This window comes from Phalacrocorax carbo, chromosome 1 (assembly GCF_963921805.1).
Source record: "Phalacrocorax carbo chromosome 1, bPhaCar2.1, whole genome shotgun sequence".
In the NCBI taxonomy this organism is placed as follows: Eukaryota; Metazoa; Chordata; class Aves; order Suliformes; family Phalacrocoracidae; genus Phalacrocorax; species Phalacrocorax carbo.
In genome coordinates this window covers 213,675,236-213,702,404 of record NC_087513.1, presented here as the reverse complement: position 1 = coordinate 213,702,404, position 27,169 = coordinate 213,675,236, and the positions used below count along the sequence as shown (strand labels likewise).

Below are 27,169 nucleotides of genomic sequence, written 5' to 3'. Positions count from 1 at the left end.
AGGACACTGCATTTATTTGTTGGAGCTCATGAGGTTCCTATCTGCCCACTTGTCAAAATCTCTTTCTCAGCCCTGCCATCCGCTTTTCACCTCCTCCCAGCTATGTGCTCACACCTTTTATATTTAACATTTCTCTACTGAGAACTGCGTATTATAAATTAATTTTATATGCAGCTGCAGAAACTGACGGCTAGGTTATTTTTTATTGTATGTATATCCAGTATAGAAATGAAAAACAGTTAACTTCCTAACTGAAGTACAGTCAGGACTCTGCCACAAAATCAGATTCTTTTGTATACTTGTGCACCACAAACTCTGTTAGCCTTCAGCTGGCAATATCGGAGGAGGAATACAGTTTTACGGGTTTTAGCTCAATCATTTGGCATGTGGGAAGAGTCCTGCTCTTCACATTCGGGATTCATCTTATCCAAACGTAGGAACCTAAAAGTTAGAAGTCTGCTCTGAGCTACTCTTCTAGGTCTCTCCATGGCCAATGGGCAGAGACAGGCTCTTCAGAAGGTTGCCCTTGCCACAGAAACTTGAGAGTGGGATTCAATTCCAGTTTAAAGCGCCTAAAGCCAGACGGCGACACACACGTGCGTGCATGTGAGGTAGGTATGTAAGCATCAATTATAGCCAGCGGACATCTAACCAGTACTGTCAGTGGGAACCAGATACCTTCAGGATGGTCAGCTTAACTGATCCGTAGGCTCTGCCGACAGTATTGATTAGATTTCTGTCAGCTTTAATGGGAGCTCAGGCGTCTAGCACACATCCAGATGACCGTGCATGAACACCTTATTTAGGTGCCATAATCTCAGAGTGAATCCCACCTAGTTCTTAATTAGATTCCACAACTACAGGTGTCTAGTGCAATTTGGGATGCCCAAGTTATCTGTGACATTCACAAGGGGTTGGCAGATATAATGCAGGACAGTGACAGGGGGATCGTTCTGGATTGGCAGTTGGAGGCCAAGCACAACATCTGCAGGACATTTCAAATGGCACTAAACATCTGCAGTGAGGGTGGTGAAGTACTGGCCCCAGTTGCCCAGTGAGGTGGTCGATACCCCATCTGTGAAAACATTCAAGGCCAGGTTGGACGGGGCTCTGAGTGACCTGATCGAGTTGAAGATGTCCCTGCTCACTGCAGGGGGTTGGACTAGATGGCCTCTGAAGGTCGCTCCCAATCCAAACCATTCTGTGATTCTGTGATCTATAGCCAAGAAACTGTATCAAACCACTGCTTATGATCCACTTCCCCGGCTGTTTTCACAGTCGATAGACAGACACACACTCTTATTGGAGAGGAGTATTAGAACGTCTTAGTTCAATAGATAAAATTAACATAATCTAACGAGTGTCCTACCAAATAATGAGTGAGGTTATGATTATAGTTGCACTGTATCAAATATTTGCTTCTTTCCCAGGCAGCGCTGAACGTTACCTTTCACGGTGCTTATTGGTTTTGGAAAAAAGAGATGTGAAAACCAAACCAAGAATTTGCAATCTGATGGACTTTACAAGACATAGGACTTAATTAGTAACTACGCTGGGACAAACCTGGTGACTGCAACTGGAAATTAGTGTGAGAAAGGATCACAGGATTTGGTCCAGAGGGAAGAGGAAAGAGACTACTAGCTTTATTTGTTGCTGGGTTCAGTACCTGGTGTATTAAAATTAGAAGATATAAAGTGCCTTCTTTTCCTCATTAATGTTATCGCAACCCTGACGGAGTCGAGCAGGAAGCACACAATTTGTTGCTACACTTGTTATTTCTGCCTTGGCAGACTATTATTTGTCACTAAAAGCAGTACCCAGGACATGCCAAATGTTGGCACCTAAAACCCAGGGAATAACATGCCCAAGAAAGGAAAGCTTGAATGTTGCTACATCCATGTGTGTCAACACGGTGAGCATTTTTAAGGAAAATGGATAATTTAGTTGTCTGGACTATTCAGTTTAAAACCCAACTCTCCATTTGGCAAAATACTTTGAATCCACAGCAGGTTGTTAAACTACTTTATCTGACTCACACTTCCTTAAAAAAGGAAAACAGGGACTAGAAATTAAAGGTAAGCCTCTTGCTTTGCTCATCTATCCCAAATGTCATGAAATGCAATAAAATCCAGGTGCTCCACAGGCTGGCTGCTTGCCAGCCGTCTGCTGGCTGACTGCACATCTCAGCACCTTTGTAGCGTGAGAGGTATGCCTTCAAACCCTGAGAAAGTTCATGCCTGACACTCACCACCGAGGTCCATAATGCCCAGGGGGTGAAATTTGCTCCTGAACAGAATAAAGGCATTAGAGTGTAAGTAAGTGGTCCATCAGCCTCGCGCTGGGCATACTGAATGCCAAAGGGCTGCCCAAAGGCTTGTGGTGGGTCACATTAGGACCCAAGGGAATGGCAGGGAGATGTGCCAGGGGAGGGTTAGGCTGGGTATTAGGGAAAGGCTCTTCCCCCAGAGGGTGGTGGAGCCCTGGAACAGGCTCCCCAGGAGGCATCATGGCACCAGCCTGGCGATATTCCAGAAGCACTTGGCCAAGGCCCTCAGAGACACGGTGTGAATTTGGGGTGTCCTGTGCAGGGACAGAATTTGGACTCGATGATCCTTGTGGGTCCCTTCCAGCTCAGGGCATTCTACGATTCTATGATCTGGGGGTCCCAGCCCACCTCCTGCGGATGAGAGGTGAAAGCAAAGCAGGTTTTCACTGTTGGCCGCAAGTGCTGTGCCTCCATCTCTCAGGGATAAGGGAAAACAAGCCTTCTGGCTAAATCTCTGCTTGTGAGTGAGCGCTCCTGGCCAGTGTCTGAAAAATGGTGTAACAAATGGGGAATGCTTCTTTTCAGCAAAGTAGGGGAATAAGAAAGACACAGAATAGTTGTGTTGGTATTGCTCAAAGCAGGTAAAACAAGCAGAGAAAGAACTGGATTATGTTCCCCTCGGTTCATACCTGGATTTCAGGAACGATAGGCCCTTTCTCTGAGCAGGAACTTGCAAAAGCTGTCAGAGGAGATGGGGAGACCACAGGGTTGGGCCGGGCGAAGTTACTGAGGTCACAGCTTGGGATCTCATTCTCTTCATGCCTCATGACTATGGTTTCCATCACGAAGAAGCGATCCCATGGCAGCCACAGCGTGTGCTCCTGGGTGATGAAGGGAGCCCGCTCGAAGTGCAGGATAATGGAGATGCCACCGATGGTAACGAGATCAAAGCTGTTTTAAGAGACGGAATACAAAGTTAGTGCAAACACCACCCTGTGTGTTTGTACCAATTCCTTAACAAGGACCCCAGAAAAAAAAAATCGCAGGAAATATAATTACCCACATTTTGCAAGCATAAAACCTACAGCCCAAAGAGGCTTTAGCTGGGTATGAGCAAGTGGCAGAGGCAGGAGTACAAACTCAGCTTCTTTGGATGTTGTACTCACATATATTAAAAACATACCCATCCCTTCCTTTGCGACAAACGTTTATCTTTGTTATTGCGTTTCTAGTGTTATTTGACCATACGTACTCATTTTCTTTCTTTCTTTTTTAAGTATTTATCATCTAAACGCAGTCACAGACTGGATCAATTCACACGATGAAATAAACTGTTTGGAAAGCAACTTCTCTGACACACCACCGTATAAATTGTCTTGGCATCACTGCTAACCTGACTAATACCTAATGCAACCCAGGGAACATGTGGAGCCCAGTCGGGGACCTACTGCACAAGGCACGGGGAAGAAATGAACCCCAGGCAGGCAGTCTTTGTACCACAGCACTCAGCACATTGTCTTTTTTGACTCTTAATCATTTAGAGCAGGGCAGATAAGTTACTGCTTGTGGTCTGCAACTTGGCCCCATGCTACCTCCAGCAAAGTGGCTTTTTTGCCTGCATTAGTGTTGGACGTTATGTCGGGCTAATGGACAGAGCTGTACGAAAGGGTGTTACCTCGATAAGGAAAATATTCCTCCTCTGAATGTAAAGATGTTGGGATAGGGGTTTGGGCTTTATCTTAGTTTTGTATTTAAACTTCACGATGGAGATTTTATGAAGCACCACAGGATGCATCTACTATGTATAGACTCAAAAAAGAGGTGTTAACTGAGACAGGAAGGGATTTCAGCACAATTTGAAAGCCTCTCCTTTTCGCTGCTTTGGTGTTTTTCTCAGTAGCTATTCGGTCGCAATGCCAAATGTGTGTTTCAGGCAAAGAAAGTTTTCTCATCCCTGCTTCTCACTTTTGAAGCTTGGCGCTAGTGTGTGACAGTCTCACGGAGATTTTAAGCACGTGAATAGGCTCGCTGGCTGCAGCGGAGCTGCTCACGTGCTTACGAGCCACGTGCTTAAGTAGGTACCTCTCTGTGCATCCTGAGAACGAGGGTCTGAAAGCACTCTGACAGCTAAGAGTCAGACTCGATGCACCCTGTAATTACACGATAAGAAAGAAGCTGAAAAAAGTATTTAAAATTATCTTTTAAATTAATTATGAGGCTTTCAGATCGGCTGCAAAAATCCCAGAGGGGCAGCAACGGGTAGGAACTATTTTAAACAGAAAAAAAGACTTTGGCAAGCCATCATTCAGGAGAACCTTTTTTTTTTTTCATGGCCAATAGACTGAGGTGCCATTTAGAAAATATAATTATGAAAAGAAAGTTATTCAGGAAAGAATTTTAAATTGAATCCACGGGAGGGAGTGGAAAGCATTTTAAAAAGCTAAGGACATGTTTATTCTACCACTCAAGTGGGGGCAAGAGCTTCCCAGACCTATGTTGCTTGGCTTGCAACAGCCTGACGAGTAACTTGCTGGCCCTTGCCAGCAAAGCTGCGCAGCATTTGTGCTTTGATGAGAACATTTTTAACAGTCAATTAGCATTTGGCAAGCCCTTCGGCTAGGAGGGAGAAGCTTGCTCTGCATGAATCCGGGCACCGAAAGGGGCAACGGGAGGAAAGAAACAAACGTTACAAATGATGCTCAACAAGTTTTTAGGCAAGTGGGAAAGAGTTTTTATGTGGAAACACCTCCGTTTCACTCCGTTGTGAGTGGTTCTTGGCTTTATTGAGCCTGGGTCAGGGATGGTAACCTGCTGGGGGGAAACATCTTTCCCCCTCCCGCACCCCCAAAACAGGATGCAGAGGGGAAAGCACCACCACCATGTCAGGCTCCAGCAGCTGTGAAAACAGAGACAGGCAGTATTTTTTAGCAGACGCTGTTGCTCATGAGCCGTTTTTCCCAGAGTCACAGGGTGCAGCTTTGAAGTTACCTTGATGAACTGAACAAAAGTTAAAACCAATACCAAACAGAAAAGCCCAAACTGAAAACACCTCACTCCCAGCTTCCCTTAGCGAAATCAAATTTAACAAGAGTAAAACTGTCTTGGGATTGAAGGAACGAGATAATTTTATTTCTGGTTTTGCTGCTGATCTCTGATGTCTTTTTTATCACTCTGAAAAAATCATACTTGTACAGTCATATTGTTCTGTTTTTCTTAAAAGACTCTGGAGAGACAGGGCAAAGGATGAAATTCTCTATTTATCCACAAAGCAGGCTCAAAAAAACCCCCATAAAAATCCACAGCAAGGTGTAACCCTTTCTCATCTCTCTGCTCTGAAAGAGCTGTGCCAAAGTTGCTGAATGTGATGGCAGGTACACAATCCTGAAACAGTGTGGAGGCTTTTCTGCTGTTTTATTAACACCGCGCCCGCACCCATGGGATACTGGGGACTTACAGCCTGTATAAACTGCCAGTTTAATAAAATGTAAAGCTTTAATTAAAAATGTGGTTTATAATTCACTACTTCAATCCATCCACTAACTTTGCTTAACAGAGAAATCATGGATACAATAGAGCGGTTTGAGATCTGTCATTTTATCTTGCTGCCTTGTTATCTGAAAAAAAGGTCTGTGTCACAATAATTAAGCTAAAAACACATGGAAGTCTTGAAGTTATCAAAGATCTTTGCCCAGACTAAGTAATGTGGCTTAGACAGGACCAGGATTTCACTATTAGAGGCTGTATCTGAGTATTGTAATAGGAGCGAAATCTACTTGTAGAGACCTGGAATAGAGTCAACCCACTTACAGGGGTGAAAAATTCAGCTCACTGTAATTTTAAAACTGAAATTTCACGTATGATACTCATTTTGAAACTTAGTCATGCCAAAAAAAACCCAACAAGCCAAACCCAAAGCAACAAAATCAGCTTAGGAACCAATCTAGCTAAACTGATCCAATTCTGGCTTTAAACTCCCTTACTTTAAAACACAGTTATTGCCCTGCTATCTGTAAACTGATTTGCTAAATCAATTTAAGGCAACTCAGTGCACGTTTTCAAAAGTATATATTCCTATGGTGAATATGCCAAATAATAAAGCCAGTGAGTTTTATGCAGTTATCTCATAACCCCTGGAAAAAGGGAACTGCTTGCACGTGTGCTCCCATTTTTGCTCCAAACCAGAATGACACCGAAGATGGTCCAGATGACCCACATGACTCTGCACTGCAGTGGACTGGGAATGCCCCCAGTCTGCTGCTGTAGTTCAGGAGAAGCTATTTCTTGCTTAAGAATATCAACATTTTAAACCAAAGTGACTCAATCACGCAAAAACTGCACTGTGAAAAAGCTGATGAGAAGAGAGCCATGCTCTAATCAGAAAATGACTGAAAACTGTCAAAACACAGAATAGAAATCACAGAATCGTAGAATGCCCTGAGTTGGATGGGACCCACAAGGACCATCGAGCCCAGCTCCTGTCCCTGCACAGGACACCCCAAATTCACACCATGGCTCTGAGGGCCTTGGCCAAGTGCTTCTGGAATATTGCCAGGCTGGTGCCGTGATGGCTCCCTGGGGAGCCTGTTCCAGGGCTCCACCACCCTCTGGGGGAAGAGCCTTTCCCTAATACCCAGCCTCATCCTCCCCGGCACATCTCCCTGCCATTCCCTTGGGTCCTGGCGTTGATCACCAGAGAGCAGAGACCAGCCCTGCCCCTCCTCCTGCCCTCGGGAGGGAGCTGCAGAGCGCCATGAGGCTGCCCTCGGCCTCCTCTGCTCCAGGCTGAACAAACCCAGGGACTCCAGCCGCTCCTCGTACGGTTTCCCCTCTAAACCCTTCCCCAGCTCCGTGGCCTCCTCTGGACACTCTCCAGTAGCTTTATACCCTCAATGTCCTGCGGCACCCAACACTGCCCACAGCACTCGAGGTGAGGCCGCCCCAGCGCGGGGCAGAGCGGGACAATCCCTTCCCTCGCCCGGCTGCGATGCAGGGCTTGGTGTCCCCCAGGGCATGGTTGGCCCTCTGGGCTGCCAGGGCATGCTCTTGGCTCATGTTCAGCTTGCCGTCAGCCAGAGCCCCCAGGTCCCTCTGTGTGAAGCTGCTCTCCTGCCCCTCGTTCCCCCCATCTGTCTGTGCAGCCAGGGCCGTGGCCCATGTGCAAAATCCAGCACTTGCCCTTGTTAAACCTCATATGGCTGGTGATTGCCCGGCTCTCCAGTCTGTCCAGATCCCTCTGCAGGGCCTCTCTGCCCTCGAGAGTGTCAACAGCTCCTCCCAGTTTTGTCTCATCAGCAAACTTAATTAGTGTTCCTTCAAGTCCTGCATCCAAGTCATTTACAAAGAGATTAAAGAGTACCCGCCCCAAGATAGATCCCGGCAGAACCCCGCCAGTGACCGGCGCCACCCCGATGTAGCCCCACTTACTGTGACCCTCTGCATTACGTGTTTATCCAGCCGTGTGCTGGGCATTCTGTCCAGGAGGATACCGTGAGGGACAGCATCGAAAGCTTTACTGAAATCCCAAAACACCACATGGACTGGCTTCCCTTGGTCAGCTGGGTGGGTGACCTTGTCATAGAGTGAAATCAAGTTTGTTAGGCAGGACTTTCCCCTCATGAACCCATGCTGGCTGGGACCAATGACTGCGCTGTGTTTCAGGTGTTTTTCACTAGCTCCCAGAATAATCTTCTCCATAATTTTACCAGGCACAGAAGTGAGACTGATGGGCCTGTAGTTACTGGGGTCACCGCTGTTGCTCTTCCTGAAGACTGGGACATTGTTTGCCAGCTTCCAGTCACCTGGGACCTCTCCAGATTCCCAAGAGCATTGAAAAATCGTAATAGCTGTAGTAGCAATAATTCTTCATGTGATTTTGAAAGTACTATACAAATAGTATTTAATAAATGCTATACTGATCAGTAAGGAAAGCAAATAAATGTTATCTCCTTGTCACAGGCTGGTTGGCTGGCCTAGGAAGGTTCAGAGATGCATCTAATGCTACCTGCTAAATCAGCAGCAAGGCTAGGATTAGAAATGAGAGATGTCTGGCACCATTTTCTGCTTTGACAATTTTGGCCCGAATGTTCTTAAAGGTAATTTTTAGAAGACCTCACCTCTAAGGAAGTCACTGGATTCTGGTGTTCTTTAAAAGAATGGCTTTCACTTGTCCATTTATTACCTCCAGAACACACAGATGCACTGCTGTGCCCATTCATTTGAGAAAATACCTGCACGTATGCCTCAAACAACTTTGGAAGGTATTTTTATGATTCAAGAGACTCAGCACTGCAACTGGACAGTTTATTGAATGTCCGTCGTTGCACCAGACCTGCACAAGGTTTCTGCAGAAGCAGATTGATTTCAAAGGATGGTGAAGAAAGTGAAATCAGAAGAGCTGACACCGTGCAGTCTGGGGGTAAGACTGACCACCAGCAGCTGCTGACAGAAATCCCAGCTTCAAGATGAATCCCACTTGGTCACAGATTCCCTTGTCCGAGACAGCTGTTCTCTGTCATTTTTGTCATTCGGAGCCGAGTATCTGCTGGGGTTTGAGTCAGCAAACTGCAGCACTGAACTCCTTGAAACTAATTTAACTTCTGGAGGCTGGCAGCAGGCCCAAAGGAACTGAAGATTGGTAGAGCATACTGATGCTCCAGCTGCACTGCTTTCTGCCCTGGGCCCCTGCTCAGCTGGAGATTGGGAAGGACAAGGTGTGAGAGGAACATCCCTGGCTTGAACTGCCGGCAGAATAAGGCTTATATCTGGGGGGAGTTGCTTTTTACTGTGTGGGAGTTGGAAAGAGATAGCTACTCAAATATTGCAGAGGTCCAGGGCTGGGATAGCAGCGCTCACCTCCATGCTCTGGTCCTGTTTAGCTTACTAGTATGTTCGCTGCCTAGAGGTGAAGGTTAAGATAAGGCCCTATGTGCTAGGAACAGCACAACTGAAAAGCAAAGAAGTGGTCCCTTCCTCAAAATGCTTGAAACCTACACATAGTAGTTGGGTATTATATACAGGATAAGGAAACAGATGAAAAAAGATTATGGCAGGCATTATCATCCAGGAATTTTGCAGGCATATTTATCTGTTCTAATACACACAGATTTTGTGCTGGTCTATAAGCAGCAATCTTATCTTGAAAGTACAGTTTGGATCTCACTTGCACACAAAGGAGGTTCGCTAAGGTTGACAAAGATACTCACACCATAAAGGGTCCAGACTTTCTTCTTTTTGCAGTAATGCCTAAGCTATGGGCAATACAAAGGCACCAGCTCCAGAGTCATCCCTTTCCAAAGGAGACCACTAATTTTCCTGGGATGCCTTTTTATTATTCAGATTTTTTTTGTCATGTCGTCAAGAGGTGGAGCATCACTTGGAAAGCCTCCAAGTCACGATGAGTGTTACAGTAGGTGCAAACCCTCCCAAGCATGAACAAGGCAGCATTAAGCACACATTGCTAGCATATGTTTCCCCTTTATTATAATTCTATCAGCTTCTCTGGCCAAGTCAAATCGTTAATAAAAGCTGTGGATTGGAGAGGTGCTAAAATCTATAAATTCTCTCCAAAGTGCTAGTGGTTAGTAGTCAATACATAGAGCATGTGCAGCTGGAACCCCTCACATTTCATTTTTGTTCTTAAAAGAAAGGGAGCCAATTAGCACTGACAGACAAAAGATAAGAAGAAAGACTTTCCCAATTTGCAATGCTTTTGTTTTGGTTGAGCGTGATTGCTCAGATTTTAAGCACTTGCCTCTAACACAACTGTAATCTTAACGACTGCTTCCTAATCATTTCAGCATGAACTGGCAAGAAAAGAGCTGTTGGGAGCAGGAGACATCTTTTCTTTACGTGCATGGGCACTGCATTGCCCAATTGTTGGCTAAAGATTCTAGGTGATATCACAAAGTTAATAAAAATAAATAATAAGACTAGACTAGACTAGACTAGGACTATTTCAGTTGGAAGGGACCTCCAAGGATCTTCTAGTCCAACTGCCTGACTGATTCAGGGCAGACCAAGTTAAAGCATGTTATTAAGGGCATTATCCAAAGGCCTCTTAAACACTGACAGGCTCAGGGCATCGACCACCTCTCTGGGAAGCCTGTTCTAGTGTTTGACCACCCTCTTAGCAAAGAAATGCTTCCTAATGTCCAGTCTAAAACTCCCCTGATGCAGCTTGAACTGTTCCCCTGTGTCCTGCCACTGGATACTAGGGACAAGAGATCAGCACCTCCACTTCCCCTCCTCAGGAAGGTGTAGAGAGCAATGAGGTCGCCCCTCAGCCTCCTTTGTTCCAAACTAGACAAACCCAGAGTCCTTGGCCACTCCTCACTGGACATTCTTTCCAGCTCTTTCACCAGCTTTGTTTCCCTCCTCCAGGTGCCTTCAAGGATCTTAGAAACATAGAATCATTGAATGTTTTGGGTTGGAAGGGACCTTTAAAGGTCATTGAGTCCAACCTCACTTCCATGGGCAGGGACATCTGCTCAGAGCCCTGTCCAACCTGACCTGGAATGTTTCCAGGAATAGGGCATCGACCACCTCTCTGGGCAACCTGGGACAGGGTTTCACCACCCTCAGCATAAAACATTTCTTCCTTATATCCAGTCTAAATCTCCCCTCCTTTAGTTTAAAACCATCACCCCTTGGCCTGTAACAACAGGCCTTGCTAAAGAGGTTGTTCCCATCCTTCCTATAGCCCCCCTTTAAGAACTGGGAGGCCACAATAAGGTCTCCCTGCATCATTTACCTTCACGTCATTCTTAAACTGCGGGGCCCAGAACTGCACACAGGACTCAAGGTGAGGCCACACCAATATTGAATACCGCGGGATAATCACCTCTTTTGACCAGCTGGTTATACTGTGCTCGATGTACCGCAGGATGTGGTTTGCCCTCTGAGCTGCTAGGGCACACTGCTGACTCATACTGAGCCTGCTCACGACCAGCACCCTCAGATCCCTTTCTTCAGGGCTTATCTCCAGCCATTCCTCTCCCAGTTTATACTCGTGCCTGGCATTACTCTGTCCCAGGTGCAGAACCCAGCATTTGGACTTGCTAAATTTCATCCCATTAATCATAGCCCAATGCTCCAACCTATCTAGATCCCTCTGCAAGGCCTCTTGTCCCTCAAAAGTGTCAAAAGCACCTCCCAGTTTGGCATCATCAGCAAACTTGCTAATGGTGCATTCAACTCCTTCATCCAGATCACTGATAAATATATTGAACAGGACTGGCCCTAGAGTTGAACCCTTAGGAGCACCGCTGGTGTCCAGCTGCCAGCCAGATGTAGCCCCATAACAACTAACAATAATGCATCAACATCTTCAAAATGTATCAACAATAAACGTGCTCTTGGAAGGAGTTTCTCTTTAGTGTTGATGGTAATAATGGTGTAAGTGCTGCTTGAACACTGTAAATCCTGTGAAGACATCCTACCTGCCGTCTTGTCTGCTGATTGTGTACCCAAAAAGAGGATTGTTGACAAAGCTGATGTTCACTCCAACTAGAGGGGTCCCATCTGCCGTCATCACCTGGCCTCGAATCACACATGCGTGTCTGCAAGGAGAAAAGTGATAAGGAATAGTTAGTTTTTTGACAAATTCAGGTTTCTTCTCTACTTCTGTGGCTGGGAACCCTGTGGATTCAGAAGCCTAGACTCTTATGCCCTGGAAAGCTGGTGGCCATGCCGTGTGTGTCTTGATGGTGGGATGCTACTCTTGAAGACTTGCTCAGGAGTTGTGTAAGAACATTCAACACCTAAAATGAGGTTTTACCTTTATCCTACTCTTGAAAAGCATATACTCCATTAACAATGGACTTCTGTAGGGTTGACAACATCACATTGGAATTTGCTATAAGCAAGTTTCACAGTGTCTTGACAATATTGCCTTAATTAAGGGCAAAGCACATTTTAGAATCAAAAAGAACAGAAACCTACCAAGCACTGCACGGACATATTTAAGGCACAAAAGCCACAGAAGCACCCTGACCGGGGCTTGATGGCTCATTTCTTCGACTCTTGGGAAAACCACGACAGATGATTTGCTAGGTTCAGATAGCTTCCCTACAAACTGCTTGGGGAACTGAGCACGTTAACAGGACGGGCTTTTTCTTCCTGTCTTTTCTTTCCAAGTCTGGCAGATTGCACTGTTTTATAGGCTACATCTATTCCAATTACTCTATGCTCTGTAATGTGCTCTTTTACTAAGGATTTCAAGGATCTTTACAAACACTGATTAATACTGCAGGATAGGTATTTTACAGAGAGAGGAACTAAAGCACAGAGTGATTTTCAGTTGTCCAAGGACAGTCAGAAAATCTGCAATAAAGCCAAAGATAGATTTTCTAGGTTCTTATTCCAAAGTCTGTTTCCAGACCTCTAAGTCATTATGATGCCTCTACCTTAGGAGCTTCCTATAAAGACAAAGCGTCACACGTCTGTGAGAGTGTCTGAACCCAATTTTTGGCTGAAGGTAACTATTTTTCTGAGCAGCAACAGCAAATTGTGGTGTCAGTGTGTTAACGTGACCCAGTGAGTGATTTTCCTAACTGCTGTCCTGCTGGAGAGCAGAGATTGAAAGCCAATGTTTCTACAGGTGCAGGACCAGATCTCAGCTAGAGGAAATCATCCCAGCTGCGCTTGCTATCTACCCACATCAACTGAGAAATGTCCCTTTACTGGTTCACTGAGGCAAAGGATGATACCTGCAATGTTTTCTAAAGATGATTTCATAAACACGGATCATCAGGGAAAGATCAAGTTATTTTCTTACAGTCCACCTAAAAATCTGATATTCTATCATGCAAGGAGATAAAATATAATTTCTATTTAACAAGGGCTGCACTATTTGCATATTCCACAGTACAGAAAACAGACCATTTGCCAGGGAGTCTTAAACAAAACTCCTACTGATCTAAATAGAGAGCTCCAATATTAACAAAAATTCTTGAAGCGCAACCACAATGTGTCAGCAGCCTCAAATGTGACTGGATTCATATACAGTTTTGGAACAGGCCACAGGAAAATGAGATAATGGAAATGACTTTTCTGTCACTGAGTTTTGTCTGATATATCATCACTGACTTGTTAGAAGCCACGTTGGAGATTTGAACCCAGCTCTGGAGCTAATAGTATTCTTCATACTTCTGTTGCTTCTCCCTTTGAAGGCTCTAACTCACCTTCCCACATACAACAAATTTAAAGTAATATTCCCGTACAGCACTATGCACATCATTCTCTAACAGGCAGGCAAAGCATAACTCAAAGGATCACGGTGCCATGGCATATGCTTGGAAAAACATCAGTGCTTGGAATAACCCCACTGAAGTCAACAGGTCACCAACTGTAGTGCAATTTTGCACAAAGTGAGTATGTCTAATCACGAGTCTGAGCTAAGGGCAGAAGCGGGGCCTTCTCTTCCCAGGTTGATCCCCTCCACCCTGTCCCATCTCCTTTTTCATCTTTTAGAGAGACCCAAGGAAGGGTTTGAATCCGTCCTCTCTCAGCTTCTCATGAAATGGCTGCAATTTTGTCGAAGGCAAGGAATCACTACAGACTGTTGCTTGGAGACTAGCACCTGAGCATGAGTGACTCACGAATTACTGATAACTTATTCAAGCCAACACTGGGACTACGAATGTTTTAAAATACTTGAGAGACAAGATCATACAATTTTGTGAACCTAAAAAGGATAATTCCACCTGTTGTTTCTTCCTTCCAAGAGTTACAAGCAACCAAAGGAAAAAACACAACATGTTGCAGGTGTCTCTCCTGCTGTCCTACATAAAGCACGTGTCCAAGCAGTTGCAAACTTGTAAGTAATACTGCAAGTACATTGGCCTAGATCCTCAGCTCACGCTAATGGGGGATATGCTTTATATCAGCGAGCGTCTGGTCCGTTACATATCACTGACAACTATTTCTTCAATAACAAGCACCAGCACAACATGGACAGTCAAAGAGCTTCCTCTCGCCTTGGCAGCGGTAACAAATGCATTTGAACTCCCACCTTCCAGGACGAGCCTCGGTTCCCATTCCAGACGATGCTTCGCGGCACTGCACTCCGACTGTTAGCACATCTACGTGCTCGCTAACTTGGACAACGCTGGCATCTCTTCTCAGAGAAGCAGCTCGTCAGCAAGCCCAGCTGCATCCACCATCCTCCCAAGGCCTATAACAATAGCTTTATTTACATGCTATAAGAAAAGATGTTCCCACAAAGGGGACATCTTTCCCAAACCGCAGTGATAAAAAGCTGGAGCAACATGCACAAATCTGAAATCAGTTAAAAACAGGAGGGATGGAAACTGGAGGAAAACCAAAGCCCAGACTCTGCCTGATTATAGAGTCCCAAATCTCCTTCCCTGGGTGACAAAATTTGCCCCACTTGGGGAAAATGGTTAATGCAGTGCATTGGAAGCAGCTGGCTTCTCTGGTGTCAACATGTCCTTTCTGGAGGCAAGATCGACTACCCACAACACACCGAGCCCCCCAGGAACCTGGTTAATGCTAATTTAGTCAGCCATTTCCTTCAGAAGACCTTGGTCTAAATGCAATTACACTGCAAACAAGTTAAGTGGTACTGCTAAGATGTTCAGCTCCACTAGAAGGTCTCCCCATATATTTACATAAAATTATCTCTCACGTTAATAGAAGAGATTTATTCTATTAGTCTAGGCCTGCCAGTTCAGAGTGTTTTCTGCAGCTGAACAAAATCTAATTTCTCGTAGCTGGAGCCTCATCTTCCCATTGAATTATTAACAGAGTCCACCTATTGCCTCTGTTTCTGGCTTCTTTTTTTGTTTGTTTCTTTCATTACTTTTACATCAGGCTGTATGGATTCTTGTTTTACAATGAACAGCAGTCTGCTTTTTTTTCTTCGTCTTTAATTAGACTTTTTTTTTTAATTTGTCCATAAAAGCTTCCCTGAAACACCAAATCATTGTCAAAATGCTATCTAGAATGCCAGATGGTGTATCAGACAATTTTACACCATTGCTTTGTGAAGTCATCCTTTATTCCCTAGAAAATTAAGTCTTCCTGGAAAGATCTGGGCCACAGTGGCAAAAAAGGCAGGGCTGCACCGATGCCTTTACTTTCCCATTCCTCGGATATAAAAAAAGTTTGACAGGCTGTCAACAAAATTCAAGCCGACAAAACCAGCTTTAGAACAGAAGCCAGAAAAGTAAATTCCCCAAAAGCCATTTCACGTTACGGGAGCACATTAAAGATTTGTCTTTAATACTGACTCTGATCCAATGTGTCATAACTTAGACATTGGCCCTTCCAATACTTCTTATTTATAGATGGTTTCTGCTGACACTGCACTCGGCATTGGGAAATAGACAAAAATACTGCTTCTGCTAAACATTTCTCACTGGGAAAAGAAAATTCCATGCATCCCAAACCGCCTTTTGCTGCAAGAAATGTATATTCTTCCCTTGACTGAGGATACGCACCATGGGAAAGCTCCCCCAACAAATTTCTGCAGCTCCTTCAGATAGTTCCACCATAACTGTTTGTGCTTTCTCCTTTAAAGGTTTCACATGAGCAAAGATGGTTTTTGCGACTGCTTAGCCATCTGCAGCCAAGTTATTCATAATAAATATTTTAATTTGTCACTAGAAATCTCTTCATTCCTTTGAACTTACTTATCACTTATGTATTTAATTGGTGTATCTATATCTCTATCTCTATCTCTATATCTATCTATCTATATATATGGGATTTATCCTTCTGCTCTGGATGAAACTTCAACAGAGCACCATAGAATGAAAAATCTAGAAAGTTATTACTCCTTGGGAAGAGCATTATTAAGAAATTAGGTGATCTGAGTTCTATTTCCTCCTCTGCTACAGACTTTCTGTGTGACACTGGTCATGCCAGCTAGTCTGTATCACTTTGTACTCCACCTGCAAAACAGCGATCGAGGCACATCCCCTCCTTACAGAGACTTTAGAAGGATAATTGGAGTAATCTGTTAATCCCTTGCATAGGGTTTTTTACGTTGCCATAGAACTTCATCTGAGACACGCTCAGGCACCTTGCTGATAAGTGCCTATAAATACAGTCATTCGTTACAAACACAACCTCACGGCTTTAGCCGCTGTGACCTTTTTGCTTGATAATAACACAGGATGCAGCAAAATGTACCTCGTCCATTTTGGGTTGAATGCACCTGTCTCACGTTAAACAACCTCAGGGCAGTCTAATACTAGGATAGAGGGGAACATTGGCAGAACGCTAGGTGAAAAGCTAAGGGCATCGTGATCAAACACATGACACGGAGAAAATGCCTGAGCTGGCAGATGAAGGACAAAAGAAGAAGAGGAAACAGCAGAACGTACAGACATTCAAGTTCATTGCTTCTGGCAGTATTTCCCTCAAAAGCTGTCTAAAAAAAACCCTGCCCACTTGACTCTTAACTGTGCAGAAAAAACTCCTGATAGTCTTTCCCTGAACTGAGTCAATCCCTGCCTGGCTTCTTCAGTTCAGTTTTAGCTGTTGGAAAAGCTTAACTTGGAAACCTGCCTACTGATCTTAGCTGCCATCTCAATTAAGGAATTAAGGTTAGGAAAAAGAATGGAAATGATCCTGCTGAAGAGTTCCCTCTTAAATAAAAAAGGCTTTTTTAATGTGAAAAAATGAAAATTAAAGAGTAGTCATCCAGAAAGACTCCCACACCACCACGGAGAGCACAAGTGAGTTTCTGAAAGGGTTTGGCACGTGTTGGGCAGCTGGGATACAAATCATTAATTAGGCTCAGCAGAGAAGCTCGCCAGCGAGGGCAGCACCAGAACGCCAGCGTCACTCTGACAAAGGGACTAAATGCCCTGACATTCGATCAAGTCCCAGACTGGGACTTGCTAAAACGGCATCGACAGACATGGTTTGCAACAGATGCTGCCACTCAACTTTCTGAGCAGCTGATGGAGTGGGAGACCCAGGAGAGAAAGAGTGGATGATGAAGAGCAAAGTTTATAACAGCTCTGACCAGGCTCAAGAAAATAAAGTAAATTCTAAGTTGTTTGCGGCAAGAAACAGTAACTGTTCTGTTTGTTTAACCCACTCAGTGAAGCTATTTATAAGGTCCCATCGCTGAAGGGTCAGGAGATGCTGATGATTCTTTATGTGGGTATGGTCCTTAACCGTTAACATTTTGCAAGAAACCTTCCGCAGTCTTTTAGATATTCAACAAAACACACAGTAAAGCCAACGGAATGAAACACTTCAGTGAAGACCCATTACTTAAGTGGTCTTAAGGCGGGGGGAAAAAGCAGCACTTTTACAAATGCGGCTAGTGAGGTTGGTATTGGTCGTACAGAGGAAAGCGCTTATTAATCAAGATTTACAATAATACCTCTAGATGCAGATTTTTATTCTTGTCTCTTTAGAGTCTAACCTCACAGTATCAAAGCAGTGGGTCTCCTTCATCTGATATTTGTAGTATTCACCAGCAGGACTGGTCTTGTGACCAGCTGTTGTCCAGTTTCCCATGCTCTGCGTGCATCTGCCTGCATTCTGCTCCGGGAAGACTTACAAATGGGAAATAAAGAGGGAAAGACACCGATGCTGGTCTCTGAAATTATAAAACTGGCTCCAGTTTTACTATTTCAGTGAAAGCATTTTAGAACAGAGTTTTATAGGGAATGCAACGCGTAATAAAGTTGGGCTGTGCTTTGCTGCAAAGTTTCAGGGAAGAATCCTTCTATTCACGATGTGTTTGACTAAGGAATGCTTTAAAAATTGATGATTCTCTCCCTCACTCCAGTCCAACCAAAGAACCATTCTCTTGCTTTGTACAAGATCTCAGAGAAACAGAATTACACTCCTATTTTCTTAGGTCTGTAAAATCCAAGTCAGGTGTTCAGTAGCTCATAAGGTGCAAGATAATTTTTCCACCTAATACTGAATTATGCTCATTTTGTAATTTTTCAGAAGTGATCCTATAACCATTATTTCTATGAGAGGTAAAGACTTTATGGTGCGATAACTTTCAGAGATGAATAATGTATCCATGTCAAGGCTTCACAAAAAATATCTGCAGAACTTACCAGTTCTGTATTATTATTGTATTTTACATCTGGTATTTATTCTGTAAGCTGTGGCCACATGTTCAGCTCTGCAGAAAAGCCAAAATAAAAGCAATTCCTTCCATTGAATTCGAGGCACCATGAAAGCAAAATCAAGTGGAACAGAAGGAAAAATACATTATTTCCAGGTTAATTATGAAATGAGCTCTCTTTTTGATGGTCCTAGGGAAAGTTCTTTAACTACATATAAGCTGTCTGATAGATTTGTAATGATCCAAAGGAATTAGGGAAAAAAAATGGTTCAATAAAATATGTAAGATTTTATGATTGGGATTTTAAAAATTTTTTTTTTTTCTATGTAGGAGGTTTTAACTGATTTAGCAAGTAAATGTCACACTCAAAGGACAGGCTCTTTCTGATATACTGAAATGGTTGAAGACTGTACTTGGACTCAGCTGTTAGCATCCAACAGCTAGAGGCGACCGCCCCAAAGCTGATCTGGCAAGGCAGAACTTAACCCCATCAGTGCAAGGCCAACAGGATCAGCTTACACCAGTTTCCCCTGCGGTTTTAAAGTGGGAAAGGAGATGTTACACGAAGCTGGCTGAGGGGTGCTGAAGCCCTCCAGTCTGGTCTGGGGTCAGCAAACCTCTGCAGGGTGAGGCAGCAACAAGCTTGGGGTGGAAAGCTCCAGCTTTTTGCAGAATGAACATGCCAGCGTCCCACTTGAGAATCATGACACCAGTGAGCTGGTGTTTTGTTTGAAGAAGCCTTACGCAGTAATGAAATAATCAAATCTCTCCATTGAACAGGATATGCAGTTTCTAGTGATGTTATTACATTGAACGGAGCTACTGACTCAGCTCATAGTTGTCACGTCAGACACGTCTATCAACGAGTAATGTGAAACAATAGGCATGTGGGCTGCTCTTTTGTCGGAGGAACGCACCTTGAATATTGAATAAATATTAATCAAATATCTACGTGACAGATCCAAGAGAATAATACATCAGCATCTATACCGTCGTTTAGACTCTTAAAACCAAATGGGCACGTCAGCAGCTGCGTAACCCGGCAGGTACTTAACTCATTAGGAGTTTTGTTTTTCTGCTTGGGAGTTTGAAGGCTCGAGTTCAGCTTTCTGCACACCCCGAGAGCTCCGAGATACACAGGTATCACCTGAGACCTTCAGTCCCAGGTACAGGGTGGTGCGGCATTTATATCAGCTGCCTTGCCTGATGCTGGAAGCGTGCCCAAATCACGCTAGGAAGATCCCAGATCCTGCTCAAGAGTTTGTGCTTCGTAATAAATACTCAATTTTTTAAATAGTTGTTAAACACTGCACCCCAGTTTCTCTAATGACTACACAGGACTTCCTTCCACTGCCACTTGTGAAAGGGGAATAAAATTACATTGCGATTACACTAGCTATGTTATGGAAATAAACATAAAATTGGATAGGATCTTTGCTTTCATGGAGTCCTGTGGGTACAAATTCCACTAAGTGGAAGTAAGCTGCATATATTCCGTTAGTTTATTATATGGAAATGATGCCATGTTCAACTCAAAAACACTTTACAACAGAAATAATGCCATATTATAAAATTTAAAATCAAAAGAAAAAGGCAAACATTGAAAAGGCATCTATATCCATATCCATAGCTATATATATCTTTATGCCTTGTACACTGAAAAGGTAAGTTTTAAAAGTATGCTTTCCTGTGCTTAAAAGGAATAATTACCAAAATAAAAAATACTAAATCTTTGAATATTCATCGTTATTCTCCTATATTTCAAAAAGCTATGATTTGTTGCTAATAAGTAATTCATTTAAGCAGAAAGCAACAACAGCAGGACGATGCCTTTGGAAGACAGGAACGCTGGGAAGGAGAGGGTTTGAAGAGGTGCTGTGTTGGCTTGGTTTAAAATACAGAAGAATGTGACCCCGCTCTCATCAGCGAAGGCACCGTGCTGTGCCATGAGTGCTCAGTCTCACGGGCGCTGGGTGGTGTCAAGTAGCTATGGCAGAGTCTTAAACAGAGCATTTCTCTTTCAAAACTGCCCTAACCTGCGGAGCTGCTGTGCCTCATAAGCTCCTGCATCGGCTCCGGGTGCCTGCAGGTCAGTGGGTGCCTCCGACCCACGGCGTTTTGCTGCCAGCCCAGCGGAGCCGCATCCTGCTGGAGCCGGGCCAGGGCCATGGGCTGGACCAGCCGTCTCAGGAGAAATCATCAGCAGAAAACCACACCTGATGAGTTTGGGTTTTTTGACTTCTAACTTTGTCTTCAGCTAGAAAAGAAGCGTTTTTTACTTCGCTGTATCAAAATCACACTTATCTTGATGGAAAAGTACATAAATGACAGAGCACTTTGGTTTCCCTGTGAAGGAAGCTCAGGAAGATCTGCTGGGGTGAACCTGCAGCCCTCCAGATGTGGGAAGAAGTGGGTGAAAGGAAAGGAGAAGGTGTTTTGAACATCTTTCTTCAAGGATACTAAGACATCATCATAAAATTCTTCAAAATCACAGAATCATGGAATCCCAGACTGGTGGGGGTTGGAAGGGCCCTCTGGAGCTCACCCCGTCCCACCCCTGCTGGAGCAGGCACCCCCAGAGCAGGGGCACAGGGCCGCGTCCAGGCGGGGGGTGAATGTCTCCAGGGAAGGGACCCCACAGCCTCTCTGGGCAGCCTGTGCCCCTGCTCTGGCACCCGCACAGCAAAGGGGTTTGTCCTCATGTTCAGGGGGAACTTCCTGTGTTCCAACTTGTGCCCGTTGCTCCTTGGCCTGTCGTTGGGCACCACTGAATGAGTCCGGCCCCATCCTCTTGACACCTGCCCTTCAAATCACCCAGAACTGAACCAGAGGTACCACTGAAATGTTTTGAAAGCCATTTTGATCCTCCCCTATTCTCTCAGTTATTCTTTGGCTATGATCAATACTCTTAGTTTCGGATTTGATAGGGCTTGGGATTGAGAAAGTTTAACTGTGACAATAAAAACCATCCATTTATTTATAGTAAGATAGTGCACAGATGCATTTATAACATACCTGTCTATCTTAGTATCTAAGAGTGCTTGTGTAAGCCTCCCCAGCTGGATCAGTAAGGTACGGTGTACAGCCTGGCACGCCGCGGGGACACAGGGAGGTGGAGTGACATGTTTACAGATACCTTGTCACTCAGCAGTGGAAAAAAGAAACATGCAAATTTAATTCTGATCAGAATTTTAAACCATGAAAACTTACTACTTTTTGTACTTAGGTACTGACCTAGGGCAATAAGGGACTACTCTTGCAGCTGATACCAGATCCTGCTCCATGATGTGTCTTTATAATTAAGCTGGTTACTTCTAGCTGCCCACGTAACTGGGATCGGTTAATACTGCTGGCAGCAAGTAGAATGATAGAATCATAGAATTGTTTAAGTTGGAAAAGACCCTTAAGATCATTGAGTGCAACTATAAACCTAACACTGCCAAGTCCACCACTCAACCATGTCCCCAAGCACCCCATCTACATGTCTTTTCATATGATGGTGACCCAACCAGTTCCCTGGGCAGCCTGTTCCAATGTCTGACAACTCTTTGGTGATGAAATTTTTCCTAATATCCAATCTAAACCTCCCCTGGTGCAACTTGAGGACATTTCCTTATAGATATATATATATACACACACACAAATATACATATATCCACATATTACAATGTGTCCCAAAAAATAAGGGGTATAAAACACACCTACTTAAAATATCACCTGATTTACTTTCAAATATTCTTTAGAAAAAATGCCAGTTCTGCACATAGTTTTCGGAGGTACTTTAATCCTGTGCTAACATTTAACATAAAAGACTCTGTGGAGCAGGACTTTAGCCTGTTCTTGCAATTTTCTGACACTGTTTCTCAAGAGAGAACAAATATATCAGGTGTCCTACTTGAAAGTCAACAACTTGACACCACTGCATCTTGTGCTGCTCCTTATGGTGATGGACAACTAAGAATGGCTTAAAAATACAAAGCAAACAGCAAGAGTAAGTGGTTTCAAAATCAATACAAGAACGATCAAGTAGCAGAAGAGTACTTGTTATCTGTTCATCAAAATGATGTGAAAAGACATTCTGTGCATTCAGAATTTAATTTAGCTACTTGCTTTATCATCATAAACACTCATTTCAATATGGGCAATGATTATTTTTTCTTCCCAAACATGAATAATATATAATTGCTGGTATTTTGGAGAAGACAAGGTCTTTACCTTTATCCATCAGGGTAATTTATCATTGTCTTTCTTTTTCTTCTGCAGTGGTGAGAGAGCTTGTCAGCTCAGCTTGTTCTTAAAAAGCCGGAGTGTAATTCAATAATAAATTCACTCAAAGGCTAGCTGTCACGAAGCATTCATTTATTTGTATCCATTAGGTGATCTGCACTGCTGTTCTCTCTAAAGGGTAGCTAAGCTGCGTTTCTAAAGCCCAAGAAATATATTTCATAGATACTTAGTCATCTCCTTCACACTGCTGCCACTGCCGCATAGGCCATACGGGAATGCAAACGTGCTGTGGGCCCCCCACGAGTGGTAACCAGCCAGCCACGACCTGGTAAAGCCCTGAGGAGGAGGCCGTGGTTCCTGACGTGACTGATGAGTGCGTCTGTGCCACAGGTGTCTCTGCGGGACATCAGACACGCAGGACGCAGAGGTCCATGTCACCTCTGCGTCCCCTGCTTATGGGACTGCAAGTGGCATGGACCCAGCTCCAGTCCTGACCCATGGGGATAATGGCGCTGGGACAGAAAGGCGTAGGGCTTCCCATGCCCAGCAATCTACAGTCCTGATCCACAGCAAGAAGGAGGTGACTTCATGGTGGTGGTGGGTTGACGGTTGGACTTGATGATCCTAGAGGTCTTTTCCAACCTTAATGATTCTCTGATTCATGAATCACAGCAGCAGCAATGGAAGGGAGAGGGTTATCTTAAAGCAGGATGTTTGAGCCCTCCATCAGAACAAAATGCTTTCCTGCCCTCCCTCCTGTTGGACAAGCTATTGAACTAGGAGCTGGGAGGAGAGATGAAGATGGTTCATCTTGCCCCCAGGTGCTGCTGTGACCTTCATGGAGACACTAAGCAGTTCCATGGGTAAGAGCGATGTTATCAATTGTCTGTTGTAAAAGCAACTGAGGGAGATTCAACAGTGAGACCGCCACTGAAGAAAGGGCATATCCGCACGTACGGATACAGTCAGGCTCATTTGCCCAGACTAATTGCGTCCCAGGTGGTCCCAGCCCGTGCTCCACCATGGAGCAGTCACTGTCTGACCACTGCTGAAGCACTTCCAGGGTGACAAGAGACAGCTGTTTAAAGGTTCAGCTTTCCAGGTGGTGAAAACAGACAACTGAAACTACAAGGAGAAGCCAAGTAAGCAGAAAACATTTGCAGTGGCTGAGTTTATCCAGATCTATAGGATCTTTAAGAACTAACAGGAACGCACGGTATCTTTTAAGATCCCAAAAGAGTAATGGCATTTTTAGCAACCCAACAGACTGATAAGCCTGACTCTGTGCCGTGGTGCCGTCTCGGGGAAAAACATACTTTCTGTTGAGGTCCTTCACTGTTCCTTGCAACCACTCCTGTGATGAGTCAAGATGTTTAACTTGAGAGATGCAATACAATCACAGCTTGAGGTGACACATCTGTAGACCATATTTAGTAATGCACGCCCTATGCTGATATTTTAAGAATGACAAACTCATAAATTGTCACTATCTCTGTAAAATTCTTTGTGTTAACTTAAATGGAACAAGAAGCCTCATTTATTAGTTAATGAAAAACAATCATTAAAACCCTTCCTATTGATTCGAATCTCTGCATTCCCTCACTCTAGTAATCTATATGCCAGATAAACATTTCTGCTAGCAGGTGCTCTTTTTGAATCCCGAATCTTTCTTTAGCAGGATGTCTACAGATGGTTAGTAACTCCTTCCTACATAGACATCTACCATCAGATCTGTCAAACACATGTAACTCTGGTAGGAGTTTATGCGGCCCTAAATGACACAGCCTTTCTGCTGGTCCTCTGCTGGCACTCCCAGAAACAAATTCCCTGTATGAATGACAAATTTCCATTACTTCCCCCCACCTCTGTGTGCAGCTGAATGCAAGAAGCCTTTAAAGAGAAGTTGCAAACTTTTATTACACATGTATGAAGACTGCTATAGTTCTTTAGTTGTATGGAGAAGTTCATTAAACACGGACATGCATCTAGCAAAACTCTCTGTTGGAACAGATACACATGGATCTGATACCAGAGTCCTCTGTGGAAAGGCTTCTGACTGTGAACTCAGCTGAGGTATTACAATCCTAAATAAATCAGAAAAATGAAGTTGTGAGTATAATCTATTTTATATTCCAAGGCCTGATTTTACAGCAACAAATCATAACAACTGGCAGCAGAGAATTCACTGTGCTAACATTTAGTCCAGAGCCTGGACTGTTCAGCTCCAGAACCTGCAATCTTCAGAATGCTGACGAAGTACAAGTTTGCAACATAATGAGTGTTTGGCCTTAATCTGAATCACTGTCGTCAGCTTTCTTGGACTCTGAAGGGCTTGGAAGCAAGACAAATCAGGGAAACTATCACATCAGGCCAATTCCCTGACACTGGTGTGCTTCTAAGTGGTTCATGTCTGAGGTCAGCCGATAGACCACCGGCGGTGGCGATACATGGGAGGTGGTACCCAAGGGATGCTGGCAAAGTCCCTTCATGGAAGAGCATTAGGTCAGAGCAGAAGGGCCTGAGAGGCCTGCTGGGATGCAAGTGCGGAAATAAATACCCGCGCAAACACAAGGGTTGTATATTTTCAGTGCCAACCTATTCACTGTTGTGTGTGAGAAAACTGGAAGTAAGCAGTTAATGACTGGGTGGAATTCAATGGAGTCCAAACCCAAGCATTGAGAACCACCTCCTGGCTCAGGGTCACCACTTCTCAAAGGCAACATTCAGGGCAGACACTGAACGATCTAAGAATCTGACACCCCAGGGTAGGTATTATGGCGTCCTGCTATAAGCACATGATTTTAAAGGGATGACCTCCCCTGACAGCCAGGCATGTCCTTAAACACATGGCTGAGATGCAGTCACAGAAGTGAACTGTGTAAAATTTCTTTGCCACTTCCTGTTTTGTGATGATGATTGCAGTGATAAAGAATATCTCAGTATTAAAACTGATATATATTCAAGTTTACTGTTTATATTGGAGATCACTGTAATAGCCCTCCCTAGGCTGTAAGGTTTTCTTCAGTTATAGTAATCATAGAATGGCTGGAGTTGGAAGGGACCTTAAAAACCACCTAGTCCAGCCCCCTGCCACAGGCAGGGACACCTTCCACTAGGTCAGGTTGCTCAGAGCCCCGTCCAACCTGGCCTTGAACACTTCCAGGGATGGGGCATCCACAGCCTCTCTGGGCAACCTGGGCCACTGCTTCACCACCCTCACGGTAAAGAATTTCTTCCTATTATCTAATCTCAGTCTACCCTCTTTCAGGTTAAAGCCACCACCCCTTGTCCTGTTACTACATGCCCTTGTAAAAAGTCCCTCTCCAGCTTCCTTGTAGGCCCCCTTCAGGTACTGAAAGGCTGCTATAGGTCTCCCTGCAGCCTTCTCTTCCCCAGGTGAACGACCCCAGCTCTCCCAGCCCGGCCCCACAGCAGAGGGGCTCCAGCCCTCAGAGCACCTTCATGACCCTCCTCTGGAGCCGCTCCAACAGGCCCATGTCCTTTTTTTATATTGAGGGTCCCAGAGCTGAACATAGTTCTTTTGAGTTCTCTAATTCTCACACTGTAGATTGTAAATACCATTCTAATTTCCCTCTCTTTTGGCTGTGTCAGTGGAAGAAGGTCTGCCATTGCTCTTTAGGAGATACTCCTGGAAAACGTCAGTCATTTGAACTAGAAGAGCCCTGCTGAACGGATGACTTTCACCTCTTGAAATAAGAGAAAGCAGGAAAGACGCAACTGCCCCTTGGCATTGGGAGAGAAGCATCTTCTTACTGGCTGGCAGGACATTGCAGATGAGGAGACAGTCAGCAGAATTACACCAGCCACAACATTCTTCAGATATCTACTTCCCTTAGACAGCTTTGATGTTCTGCATCTTGCTGCCATTCCATGTCTTAAAATGGCCAGCACTTTACCACTTACTGAATCAAAACCAAAATTCACTTACCCTCCTTCAAAAGGATTGTCTCCTGGGATGACGTGAGTGCTGTCCTTGCCGATCAGGAACTTGATCCGATCGTAGAACGAATGCAAGCTCTGCTGGGAGATGGGGGCTTGTGTCTCCTGGATGATATCCAGGGGGTCCGGGGAGCCCAGGCACAGCGCATTGACGTGGCACAGTGGCTGCAAGCAGCAGTCTGGGTCCATGCAATCCACCAGGCCATCTGCAGAAGGGTAAGGAAGATTTTAGAGCAAGAGTAACATGGTGTGTGGTAGGCTTCAGGGTGCAAGAACTCTTTCCAATGCAGACAACAGAAAAATGTGAATTTACACCCACACAGAGTAAGGCATGTTCCCTTAAAGCCCCAGTAAAGAACGTCAAATATGCATTAATATGTAACATGAATATGCATTAATAATATATGAAAACACACATACATATGAGATTAGACCCTTAAAAAAAGCATCTTCAAGGTGAATTCTGGGATGTGCCATTTCACATCTCAGTCACTCAGATAACTCCAGAGCCCCAAAAGGTGTTTTTTTCCCTGTCCATATACAAATGGCTTTCGTACCCTGATCCTGCTCTCCTCTGCAAATCACAGGCACATTGCATCATACCAAACTATCAGGGTGGCTTTCAGCAGGACTAAATAGTGAATAACACC

General features: G+C 44.4%; 1 protein-coding gene across 6 annotated transcripts in view; it reads right to left on the bottom strand.

Moving 5' to 3' along the window:
• Positions 1-27,169, bottom strand: part of TENM4 (teneurin transmembrane protein 4) — a 607,970-nt gene that overhangs the window by 71,952 nt on the left and 508,849 nt on the right. For all 6 annotated transcript variants that reach the window (XM_064441474.1, XM_064441478.1, XM_064441476.1 and 3 more), the window contains 3 exons: positions 26,509-26,725; positions 11,704-11,823; positions 2,956-3,217 (listed from right to left, as the gene is read on the bottom strand). In XM_064441474.1, the coding sequence (XP_064297544.1) occupies positions 2,956-3,217; positions 11,704-11,823; positions 26,509-26,725 (599 nt within the window). The remainder of the gene's footprint in view (positions 1-2,955; positions 3,218-11,703; positions 11,824-26,508; positions 26,726-27,169) is intronic.